The sequence below is a fragment of the Rhinolophus sinicus genome, chromosome 14, assembly GCF_057876585.1.
Source record: "Rhinolophus sinicus isolate RSI-liver-muscle chromosome 14, RSI-T2T, whole genome shotgun sequence".
NCBI lineage: Eukaryota > Metazoa > Chordata > Mammalia > Chiroptera > Rhinolophidae > Rhinolophus > Rhinolophus sinicus.
Genome location: NC_142514.1, coordinates 116,934,516 through 116,947,292, shown reverse-complemented (window position 1 = coordinate 116,947,292; position 12,777 = coordinate 116,934,516). Strand labels below are relative to the sequence as shown.

Here is a 12,777-nt window from a genome sequence, read left to right as displayed (position 1 = left end):
TTTTTATAGTCTTGTTAACTAATACTACTGGCCTTCTGCCCTTTTCTGAAGGATTCTGTATGGGAGAGTTCAAAATTTATAAAGTTGACATTTTAGTTGACTTCCTAGAAAACAAATCTCATCTTGTGAGTTCCCTTACCTAAAATCCTCCGTGTCATTGCAGCCTACCACAGTCGTTTCCAGATTTTTGGATTTAATGGATTAGTATCATTTAAAACATTGGGGCACTGACATTTATTTGGCAGTGTCTGAAGACATCTTTGGTTGCCAGCATTGAGGATGTTCTACTGGCATCTAGCGGGAATGCCAGTAGACACTGGGGATACCACTTGTCATTCAACAGTGCACAGGACAGCCTTTAGTAAAAGAATTATCCAGCTGAACATGCCAATAGTTCTGAGGTTAAAAATCTTTACTCTCGCACAGAATGTGAATATACTTAATACTACACTATATGTTCAAAAATGGTTAAGATAGTAAATTTTATGTCATATGTATTTTATCACAATTTTAAATAAAGAACATGGGTCCCGATAGTCTAAGGAAAATTTTTATTTACAAGTCAGCTTTCTGCTATTTTGAGAGGAATAAAAAAAAATTTAACTTCTTTGCTTCAATTAGAGCTTAATTTCGTTGTTAAATTGGCATATGTGTTGAGATATATAACACAGGCCCTAGGTCAGATATCATAGGAGAGCCAATCAAGCTAAGGTGTCAGGAATTTGCAACAATAGACATAAACTGACTCTGATTAACTTAAGCAAGAGACAAAATATATTGGAAGGCAATGCGTTCAGTAGCAAAATCTGGAAAAGAAACCCTGACCCTAAGCTCTGTGTAGGATTAGCCTCCAGTGTTTTCAGTCAAGTGTCTGACAGGCCAAACTTGGGTCCTGTACTCCCTTAACAGGACCAGCTGTGTGTGGCATCCTAAGTGATGTCCCACTAAGACTGTATAATGTCTCTGTCCCCAAACGCAGGATGAAAGGATGCTGGGCAGGTAAAAACGATTGATATAATTTTCAACTGAAACATTGAAAATACAAACAAGCAAACAAACAAAAATAGGCTTTAATCACTTCTACATTTGCTGATATGAGCCTTATGGAAATCATTTTACCACTTTGTTCTGCCACCTATAAAAATGAGGAACTTGAATTCAATGACTTCTACCTTCCTTTTCATTCTGTTGTTATAGACTTATTCTGTTATGTTTTAAAAGGGCTTGTGAATTCCTATTCACATATACTTCATCTTTTGCCAAGATTATAGATCCCCTCCTTCGTGTGATCTGGCCCTAGAATGATGTCCTAATTGCTTTGGTGGCCTTTCTCAGTTCAGCGATATTGATCTGTTTTGAGTGAAAAAGATTCTTACCTGAAATGGTAAAAAATAAATGCATCTTCTTAGGGTGTGCATGTGCGTGCGTGCGTGTGCCTGTGTGTGTGTGTGTGTGTGTGTGTGTGTGTGTGTGTGATAATTTATACCAGTAAGAAAGTAAATTCCAATTCTTCATTCCTCTATTTATAGAGAAAACCATGCATGGGTGTGGGAAGTGTAGAGGAGGAAGAAAGGCTGAAATGGCAAAGCCTTTCCTGGCTCTCTGTCTTTTCTTTTTTTAATTTTATTGGGGAATATTGGGGAACAGTGTCTCCAGGGCCCATCAGCTCCAAGTCATTGTCTTTCAATCTAGTTATGGAGGGTACAGCTCAGCTCCAAGTCCAGTTGCCATTTTCAATCTTTAATTGCAGGGTGCGCAGCCCACCATCCTATGGCGTGAATTGAACCGGCAACTTTGTTGTTGAGAGCTGGTGCTCTAACCAACTGAGCCATCTGGCTGCCCCACCAGCTCTGTGTCTTGGTAAAGGATTTAACTCTGTGTAGAGAGTGATTCTCTCAGAGAAACACATTAGTGAGTCTCTGTGTATGGAAACGGAGAGCTGGAGCTCTGTGGACTTCAGAAAAATTAGTTTGTGGGGGATGTTGGAAGGAATGGAGTCTCGAGACTTGAAGATTAGAAAGAGATGTGGTAGGTGTTGAAGCTGCACAGGTAGGTGGCCAGTGAGAAATTCCTGATGCTGAGATAGGTAAGGGATTTGAAGGATGGGGATAATATGTGATTTTAATTTTACTCAATTTTGTTGTCCTTGTGCAGTATAAAATATCACTGTCAATGCAAATCTTCAGCAATGTCAATAGTCTCACAAAAGCCTTGTAAAGGACTGGTTTAGGGAAAGTTAAAGAGAAGAGGGCGAGACCAATATCTTGGTTGGCGTGGGGCAGAGAAAAAGGAACACAGAGCAGCTGTGGCAGGAGAGACGCAGTGAAATCAGGTCAGGGGTGGGGACTTGGAGGCAGAAGTGACTACAAGAATGTAAATCCTTGGGAATTCACATGCATTTTGTGGGACAAATTGGACTTTCCGAAATACTTAGAATGAGAGCTTGGGCCAAAGGATAAGGGGAACTTAGTGTACTTTTGAGCTCCACTAATGAAAAATAAAGGGTTGGAGCTCTCACTTTACCTACCCAGTGATAGGGTGGGGTGCAGCTGAAGACCCAAAATAATGTGATGGGTTGTTAAGTATTTTGCCTTAGTCTTTGATTTCATTGTATAGCATATCTGTTCTTGATGAAAAAAAAAAGCATACCTAAATATAAATCATTTTACCATGAAATAAAAATTTTATTTATTTGTGTATTTAACATTCATTGACATCTTCTAAGTGTAAGTTGCTTGAGGAGAGACATGGATGAGTAAGACACATTGTGCCATAAAAGAGCTTATCCCCACAGGGAGGAGAGACATGCAAAAACCAACTGCAATTCAAGGAAAGATGAAATAAGTGTTAAAGGGAAGGCAGGAACAGTATTCATTAATTCTAACTGGGGAACAATCATATAGAATCCAATGAATGAATGTGTGTTCTCCCTGAAGTTTCTAATTCTTTCTTCAATCACTTCTCTCTCCTATTAACAGAAAAACAAAACAAAAAAAAACCCCAAACATTTTGACATGGTATAAAATACATTAAAAAACGCTAAGACTATGAAAACACAAGAATTGTCGCAATACATATAATTTCTCTTTCACCCAGCTCAGTTTTCTGTGCCTGGGCCAGTTTTCTTTGTGAGACTATTGAAGGTTCTGAAAAACAACCTCCAAAGGCTTAGAAGGCAGATTGTATGGAGCATGGGCCTGGAGGTCAGGTATCTTTGCATCTTGTCTGCCATTTTACCAGCTGTACGATCTTGGGCAAATTACTACTTAGGCTCTTTGAGTGCTAGATTACCAATCTGTAAAATGAGGATAATAACAAGTCATTGGATTGTTGGATTAAATGAGCTAATGCATGTGAAGTGCTTGGTACACTGTAAATACTTGATATATTTTAGCTATTATGATTCTGAAAAGAATACTGGGAACTTTACATTCATGAGTTTAATCACATTCTTTTGAATTTATATTTTCTGTTCATCGCTTGTTGGATTAATGAACTTTCTGAATTTAAAACCCATATAATGAAATCTTACTTTCATTTGTCCAGAAGTTACCTCTTTCCAGCCTTGACTACGAGCACCTCATTGCATAATACTTAAAGATTTAATGCACCAGTCTGTCTTTTTCTAATCCATCTGCCCCAGAGCCATTTATAGTCCCATTCTAGTTTTCTTAAGATTCTAAGATAGTTACACATGCTATGCAGTATTCCATGAGTTCTTAGTTTTACATAAAGGGAGGTACTATTTTCTGTTTTGTTGGTGATAACTCTACCAAAAATTTTCAGTGTTTTGTGAGCATTTTTGACAGCTCTTAGAATCAGAACTTTAGAGTACAGTGACATGGTATTTTCCAAATGTATTCTCTGAAATGCTATTCTGTGAGTGCTCAATGGATGTTCCATAGAAAGGACAAAAATTTAGGAGGGCCTGAGTGAAACAAGAGTTTGTTAGGTACTTTGTAATAGCCTATGCACCTGAAATACACTACGTAGTGTTTTTTGAACTTGTTTCTCCATAGCATCCTCTTTTGGGACTTGTCTTGTAGGGCTAGTGGTCTGGGAACACAACTTGGGAAATGCTGATTGATATAGTAAATTCTCCTTCAATCCATTATCCTATATGAATAATTTCTCTCTAAGGACATTAAGATGTGGAAGCACTTTCATTGCTCTTCTGATCATTCAAAGACTCTTAGGTGATCTTTTTGCAGTGTATTATTACATCCTGATATTTTGCTGAAAGGTTCAATTATATCTGTGGACTTAAAGATATCAGTCTCAATTCTCCTTTCCAAATTGCTTTTAAAAGCTTACTAAGTAGTGATAGGCAGAGATATGTAATAGAAAGAGTAGAGAATCCTGCAGCCCTTACGTGGGAGCATTGTTCAAGCCCGTGGCAGCCACATGACCTTAAACAATTCATTTAGCCTCTTTCAATCGTACTATTTTTATCTTTATCTAGAGACATGGATGGCTTTTATCCTTGTCCTTTCATTTCTTTCTCATGCTACTATTTCTGACTGACTTGATCAAGTAAATACAAATCAGCTTATGCTTTTAAATTGAATTTGGGTCTTGACTAAAACAAAAAGGTGTAGGTTGGGACATTGGCTATTCATAAGCATCACGACCAGCATTTTTAAGCAGTCACTGGCAATGATCAACCCCTTTCCTTACACATATCTGCAATCAGGAAAAATTAGGGTACTGTTGGTCACCTAGGAGTCCCTGAGGGTGGGCGGCTAAGGAGGAAGGTGTTATGTTCCTCAGTCCATCTCCACAGGGGAGACTCTCCTACAGTATGTGAACTGAGCAAGGAAGGACAGTGAGTGGCAGCTTGACAAAAAAACCCCAAACCTGATAGTGTCATTTTCATGATTTAACCAAATGATACTGTACTACTGAAAACTTAAAATCAACAGCCTAGTTAAATTTTGAATATCTAAGGCCTCAAATTTCTCCCCTCAATAGGCTTTTACGTGAAAGTTCCGGTGTGTTTTTCCAAGTGAGTACCCATTTCCCGGTCTTTCCCGTTCAAGCCTACTCGGAGACAAAGTGAAGCCCCTTATTTGAAATAATAAATATTACCATATAACTTCTGAATTGCTTCAATATCATCCTGTGAAAGTTTGAAATCTTCAGAGTCTTTATCTTCATAGGTTGGATACATCACAGCACTGGGATCAGACGAATGACCCAGACCCAAAGAATGGCCAAGTTCATGGGTTGCAGCATATAGCAAGTTAATTCCTAAAACCGAAGAGTGACATGCAGTAACTATAAAAACAACTATATACATAATAAAATATAATATAGCATAATATATAATAGAAAATGAAATAACCATAAAAATACCTAACTCTTGAAATCCTCTGCAGTTTACTTATTTGTTTCTAGGACTTCATAAGGAGGAATGGTTTAGAACAGGGGTATCCAAACTGCGACCCGTGGGCCAACTGCAGCCCATGATCTATTGTTAATTGGCTCGCAGCAAATTCCAAAAATTTATTTAGTTTACTTAAATAAACAGGTGAGGCAATACATACTTCACTTCGAGTGAGTGGTCTGACTGTTTGTGTATTTTACCACATATGGCCCTTGGTGAAAAACGTTGAAAAAAGTTTGGACACCCCTGGTTTAGAAGGAAAATCAGAATGCTAGTGTTTTAATCTCATTACCCCATTTTTTTTAAAGTAATGTTTTTCTGCCTATTTGCTTCTTATATAATTACTCAGAGAGCAGTATTCTGTAGAAAGCAAAGGCTTTAGAAGCATTAAGATCTAGGTTTCAAACTCAGCACTGCTACTTACTAGTTGGATGGCTCTAAACACATTAACTGATAGTACTAAGTCTTATTTCCTCATCTGTTAAATAGAGATAATAATTCCTACCTTGTAGATTTGTCATAGTAATTAGAGTTTCCCAATATATGAAAAATAATGGCTGTTAAATAGTGTCACTAAATGATAGTGACTTGGATAGCAGGAGAGAGAAAGTTGGCTTTGAGAAAACAAGACGGAAAGGCAGGATCGCCAGGCAATGCTGGGTTTTGCCTCTGATCTATTAAATTGTATTACATATATGCTTTTCTCTCCCTCAGACTCATAGAAAGGTTTTGCAAATAAGGGGGAAGGTGTAAACCTGTGAGTTTGAATGGAAAGAGTTCCAATTGTGGTGCATTAAATTGGCTTTAGCCTACCTTGAATGGAAAGAAAGGAGAATGAAAAGGACATGCAAGATGTAAAATGGAGGCGGTGTCATAATTTCACACAGGTTAGATTTTCACAGCAAGGCATCACTCTGGTGGTGAATTCCCACTGCCAGTACTAATTTCCCTTTCAAGGACAGTATTAGTTTGTTTTTTCTTTTTTTTTTAGAATTGCCTCCAATTAGAATATGATGGGCTGGGTTATGGTGTGAGTCCTTTCTAAACAACAGTGAATAATCTCAGAATTGTATATAATTCTTAAATATCGTAGTTGCTGCTCTTCTTTCTCTTCAATTAAAAAACTTAAATTTGGGGGAAACATAAAGAAAGAGCTATAATTTATTAAATTATTAATATATTCCAAACACTGTGCTAGGCACTGTATAAGCATTATGTAATTTAATTCAAAGAACAATCCTATGAGGTGGGGATTATTTATAGTCCCATTTCATAGATGAGAAAACTGAGGCTCAGAGAAGTTGACTAACTTGCCCAAAGACACATAGCGAGTAATTGGGAGAGGCACAGCAAAGTAAACTCAAAGTTGCTTGACTTCATAGCCTGAGCTTTCGTCTTCTGTATGTGTAGCATTATGAACATATTAAATGAAATTATGCTTTTAAAGCACATAGCACAGTGGTTAGCTGTTAGCAAGGTCTCAGTAATTACTACTAATCAAAGCAATTATCAAATTAAAGTTAGTATAAGAAGTTCGAGATTTTTAAAAAGGGTGTATAATAGAAGAGAGATGGGATACTGTACCTAAACTGCTGCCATCAGTCCAGCGTTCGTCCTCATCAAAGTGGGCATCTCCTCCTAGGCCTGGCCCAGGAGCGAAGGCATGAGCTAGTATATTTCCTGGTCCATCAAATGGGTACAAGTCCCCGTGAGCTGAAAGAAAATAGGCTGATTGCCCTTAGTGACTGAATTTATCAGGTTGGTGCAAAAGTAATTGTGGGTTTTGCTATTATTTTAAACCTTTTTAACCCTAATTATTTTTGCACCAATCTAGTAACTCAACTCAGTTTGAGTTTATGACTATGGAGCCTGGAAAGATGAGCCCAGTCCAAGAATTTAGCATTGTGTTATCAGCAGCCAGTTGTATATGCAGGGTGGTTTGGTGTTTATTTGTCACAGCACTTTTCCTTTCACAGAACACTGCCCATCACTGATAACCACCATATATCGAAAGCTTATTGGATATGGGACTTGAAATATATTTACATCGAACTTATAGTTGCATCTAAGTGTTAAATTTGATCTCTTTGCTTGGCTGATGGTGGCAGGGTGGACACTGAGTGTGAGTACTGCCTTCAGCCAGAAACTTGTGTACCATTTAGTATAATCCTTCTTAAAGATTTAGCTTATTCTTTGTGGTTATTGTAGACAGTCTTTTGGAGAACATGCTCAAAGGGTCTTAAATGGATTTGAATAGTACTTTTGATTGTGATGGAGAGCTATTTATTTTCAAATTGGTATCAGGCCATATCCAGTTTATCTAGTTCTTGAAAAATATGGAAAGCCATGATCAGTGCTTTCCATAACATTTTCTTTAGTGTTGTCAATATTGTGGCTGAAGTTTAATTTCAGCTAAATTCTCAACACCCAGTCATTTCAGTATTAGAACAGACCAAAAGAACAGTATTTTCCTCTAAATTTGCACCATGAAGCACTAGTAATTAATAGCAGTTCATGTACATGTTACATCACCCTAAGCCCTTTAATATGAAAGTTCTCTGTTTTCTACTTTTTTGCTACAGGAGGAGTGTGGGTAACAGTCCACAGGGGCTGTCCTTTTTCTTCAGGACCACTTAAAGCTTTTGGAAGGTGTAACCCCTTTTTTCAGTTTACTGTTGATGTTAGTTAGATATATTTTAAACTGTCCTATAAATATAAGTGTGTGTATGTGTGTGTGTGTGTGTGTGTGTGTGTATACACATGCTATAAAATAGGGGTTGGCAACGTTTTTCTGCAAAAGGCCAGATAATAAGTAATTTAGGATTTGTGGGCTTGATGGTCTCTGTCACAATTACTAAAAACCCTGCCATTGTAGTCCCAAAGCCGTCATAGACAATAGGTAAATGAAGGCTCATGGCCGTATTCTAGTAAATATGTATTTGCAAAAACAAATAGTTGGCTGGATTTGGCTTATGGGCCATAGTTTTTCATCCTCTGTTATAAAAAGTGGCCCTAAATTAATGGACTAGAAAAAGAGCTGACAAGACCAAAATCATTAAAGATCCTAAATTCTGAAGAAAGGAAGGCACTGACATTAAAGACAAGCAAAACAGCACACAGGATTTGCCTGCAGGAATCTTCCTCACCTCCTCTTGCAAAGCCAATCATGATGTCAGCAATTCCCCGATGAATTCTTTTGAAGTGCAGGGGGATCTGTTTTCTCCACATTTCGAAGGCCTTGGCCACTAGTTGATTCACTTTGAGATGTGATAAGTCTCGAGTATATGATAGGATCCTGGTAGCAAACAAGAAAACAATGTTTGTTTTGACTTCTTAGGAAAGGGCTTTATTGTTTTTGCCAAAATGAACCAAAGCAAAACTAACCTGTAGGTGACTACTTTGGAAGTCCATTTTGGGCTATTTGGGAATAGTGAGTATTCTGCAACATCTGGCATTCCACATCTGGGCTTCTGCATTATTTCTATGATGCGGGAGTTTAACATTCCAGTTATAGGCAGGTGAAAGAATTTTTGCATCTCCTTGAGTTTGGCTTCTATACTATTGACATCCCTTGTTTTTGAGTCATATGGATAAAATCTCTCGAGATAGTCCTGTTGGAAAGAGAGTAATTGATCTCTAATTTTTGTTTATTGTCTTCTTTTATCTCAGAAATCTGCACCTTTTTGCCTCTGATTTCTGTGGACTCACATATTAATTATGTTTAAAGACACATAGTTACATAGTCACCAAGTAAAATAAATGTGTATTATAAAAGCAGCCCTGGGGGATGTAAAGTACAGCATAGAGAATATAGTCAACCTTATTGTAATAAATATGTATGGTGTCAGATGGGTACTCACTTATTGGGGTGATCACTTTGTAAAGTATATAAATGTCTAATCACTATGTTGTACACCTGAAACATACAAAGTTGCATTATAACTGTAATTGAAAGATAAAAAATTAAAAAACAAGTGTGCATGAATGAGAAGAAAATTTAATATTGACAATGAAGCATTGTCATTCCATTTCATGAGCAAAAGTAAAGAGTCCCTCTATTTCTCTTTTATCCCATTAAATGTTCTGAAGAGAAACCTACTGTACACTTTATGTAACATAGAATTGTCTGTAACAGCTAATCAGGAAGAATGATTAGTGTGTCCTCAAGAGGCACAACTGAGACCTTCCCTCACATCAGAGACCCTGTGGGGACATCCAAAGTCACCCAGCCCCTTCTAAGATTCTCTGGAAATCTGGTCGCATCTAAAGTTAAAGGATGTTAAAATTTTAGTCCTGGGAAGGGATATTATGAAATTATAGTTTAATGTACATATTCTCAAACCTCATAGCAACTAAATGATTTGCTCAAGGTCACATATTAAATTAGTAGTGGAACTGGACCTGAGTTTCCTGATTGCTGGTCCTGTGTTCTTTATACTGTTAAATCACTTGTAAATCCCATTTGTGAGGCTGCAGGATAAAGCAGGTCTCCCAGGGTCCCTGGAAATTTCTTAAAGGACCCAAGTATCTATCTGGTTATGAGACTAGCTGCTGGACTAAATAGGAAAAAAAAAAAAAAAAAAAAAAACCAGAATGAAATAACAACAGTGGCAGCAGACTCACAAGAACTTTTATCAAGCACTTACTAGATAGTGGCAGGGACTATGTACTAGGAGCTTTACATACTTATCTCACTTAAGCCTCATAATTACCCTGTAAAGGGGAGGTATGTCATTGTTATTCCTATTTTACATATGAAGAAAAATGGCTCAGAGAAACAAAATAACTTGTGCAAGGCCAACCCATGGGTAACTAAAGGAGACAATATTTGAATTTGTGCTCTGATTCCAAAGCCCACTTCATTAGAAAAATGTATAGGGTGATATAATGCATGATAGTATTATTGAAATAATTTAAACATTTGCTCTCTCATTGGCTGTCTAATTTGAAGTAGGTGCAACGGTTACTTGTCTCAGAACCTCTATGTTGCACTGTATGTAAGTAACCTTAGTAATGTGCTCTCTCTTCTTGTTAACAATAATTATGTTTCATTCATTGCAACAACTACTCGTTGTTCATCCGTGACAGTTAGGAATTAATCCCTTATTTAAAAACAAACGATGCATTTTGTCCATTCCAGAGGTACAGGCTTTACAAAGACACCCTTTGGAGGAAATTTCTCTGTATCCTTGAGATGAATTTTCCTGCCTTCCGTAAATCTAGCTAACCTCTCTCTGGCTTACTGGCAGCTTGCTTGTTAAGTAAAGGGATTCAATACTCGTAAGTGTCCTCCTTCTGGAGAATCTATTAGGTGGAAAATACGAAATCGCTGCTTTGGAGGTAAAAAACAGTGAAATATCAGTAATTTCATATGGTTCAATCAAACATATTACTGGGACTTTTAAAAGTCAAAGTTAATGTGAAATAGAACCCAACTGTTCCTATGCTTAAAGCTTCAATTTATAAACAATTCTTAGGGCTAAAGATCCCATTATTTTGCCAAATATTTACACTTATTAGGCTGCTTATAAAGTACTGTATTAGAAAGAACATGATTTTTGAACCAAAAGACATGTCCTTGACTTCTATCAAAACACATCCTTGATTTTCCACCATTAACAAGTATGTGAATCAACTTAACTTTGGTTTCTTCTTTTTCTCAGGATACAGCTAAGAATTAAATGACATGATGTATATGAACTACTTTATAGTTGTTACATACATGATATTTGGTAGTGTTATTACTTCATTTAATCACTAGAATATTCCTGTGAGTTATAAACCACATAGTATTATTATTTCTATTGGACACATGAGAAAACAAAGTCAAAACTTTATGTCTTGCCCATCATCACACTTATAAGTGGAAGAGCCATAACGTCTACCCTTATTTTCTGATTTCAAGTTTCTCCATTACAAGTAGTCCTCATTATAAGAGGCAACACTCTGCTCTTATGAAAAGAATCTCAAGTTACCATAAATAATAATAACAACTTCAACTTATTGCATATGAACAATGTTCCAAGTATGGTGTTAAGTGCTTCCCAACACCTTTACTTGGTTGATACCATTATAATATCCAACTTCCAAATTAGAGAACTGAAGCTTACAGAAATTTAATAACATTCCTACGCTCATCTACATAGTGAGTGGAAGAGCTGGAACTTGAACCTACTTTAGGAAGGCTCTAAAGGCTGCTCTTAATAGCTATTTGATTAAAACATATGTCGCCTTTATAGTAGAAAAATTACCAAAATTGAAAAACGCACTTGCTAATGCTGGTGCAGAGATCATGGAGACCCAGATGACTGGGCCAGTGACATACCTGAGCCTGTTTCCACTGTGGCTCACTCATGCCTCCTGCCTCCAGGGGAAGCGGCAGAGCCAGGCCGCTGGGCAGCAGACACACAGCGCACAGCAGGGCCAGCTGCATAGCTGCTGTCCACAGGCTGTTCTCAGACCTATGGTTGGTTTGGTGTTTTCTGCCAGAGGCTTCAGAGATTTATATAGTTTCTCAGCCCTGAACGTAAAAATAGGTGACTCATTAGAATGGTTTGTTCTTTGTAGTTTCTACAGAACTTTGAAAGTGTGTGTTATTTTTTATTAATGACAACAAGGAAGTATTATGTTCTTATTGGCAGGAAGCACACAATGTGTTTGTCTTGGATTTTTTTCCTTGTCTCCTGTGTAAAATTTAGTCCATGAGAAAACACATTTTATTTGCTGGAATTAAACTGCTACTCCGATCTTACTATCGTAATTTAAAATTTAAGGGAGCATCATTGAGGACACTATTGTACTGCATATCTTAAAAGAGCTTTTTAAAAAAACAACACATTGAAATGCATAGAAAAGTACATAAAACATATAAGTGATCAAATAATCATTAAAGATTCTGTAACAGTCATCAAAGTCAAGAACTAGAACACTGCCACCACCTTGTGGTCCTGTAGAGGGGGAATGATGGCAGGAGTGGCAGGAGGAAGAAATGCTGAGCTGTGACTGGGTCAGTGGCCACCCAGAGCTGTACTCCATGCCCTCATCTTCCAGATACCTTGGCGGAGCACTGAGAATTCCCTTCTTTAAGTCTCCTTTTAATCAGATTATTTCTTTTCTTAGTGGTCAACAGTACTCCGAATTTCTCTTCAATTACATGAAAAAATAACAACCAAATAAAAGTCTTCAAGTATGGCTTGACTATGTAACTACCATACTCATCATGCTTCACATTCTATAGAAACAGGTTTCTCCAAAGCTAGCCTTTCAATTTGGAAATCACTGTATCAAATCTTTCTCTTCTAATCACCCTGACTCCAGTTGCTAACTAGACATTGGGAAGGCTGCTTTGGTTCTTGATATACATCATGGTTATTCTACATATAGCAATTAAG

At 37.3% G+C, this 12,777-nt stretch overlaps 1 protein-coding gene across 2 annotated transcripts; it reads right to left on the bottom strand.

Moving 5' to 3' along the window:
* Positions 1–2,663: 2,663 nt before the first annotated feature.
* On the bottom strand, positions 2,664–11,872 carry MMP7 (matrix metallopeptidase 7). Of its 2 annotated transcripts, none has more exons than XM_019712674.3 (6): positions 11,712–11,872; positions 8,771–8,997; positions 8,533–8,681; positions 6,971–7,099; positions 5,089–5,250; positions 2,664–2,968 (listed from the first exon to the last, which is right to left on the bottom strand). In XM_019712674.3, the coding sequence occupies exons 1-6, from the start codon at positions 11,817–11,819 to the stop codon at positions 2,952–2,954; spliced, it is 792 nt and encodes a 263-aa protein (XP_019568233.1). In that variant the 5' UTR covers positions 11,820–11,872; the 3' UTR covers positions 2,664–2,951. The 2 variants fall into 2 exon arrangements, with proteins under 2 accessions (XP_019568233.1, XP_019568234.1); XM_019712675.3 differs by lacking the exon at positions 2,664–2,968 and adding an exon at positions 3,000–3,295.
* Between the last annotated feature and the right edge of the window lie 905 nt (positions 11,873–12,777).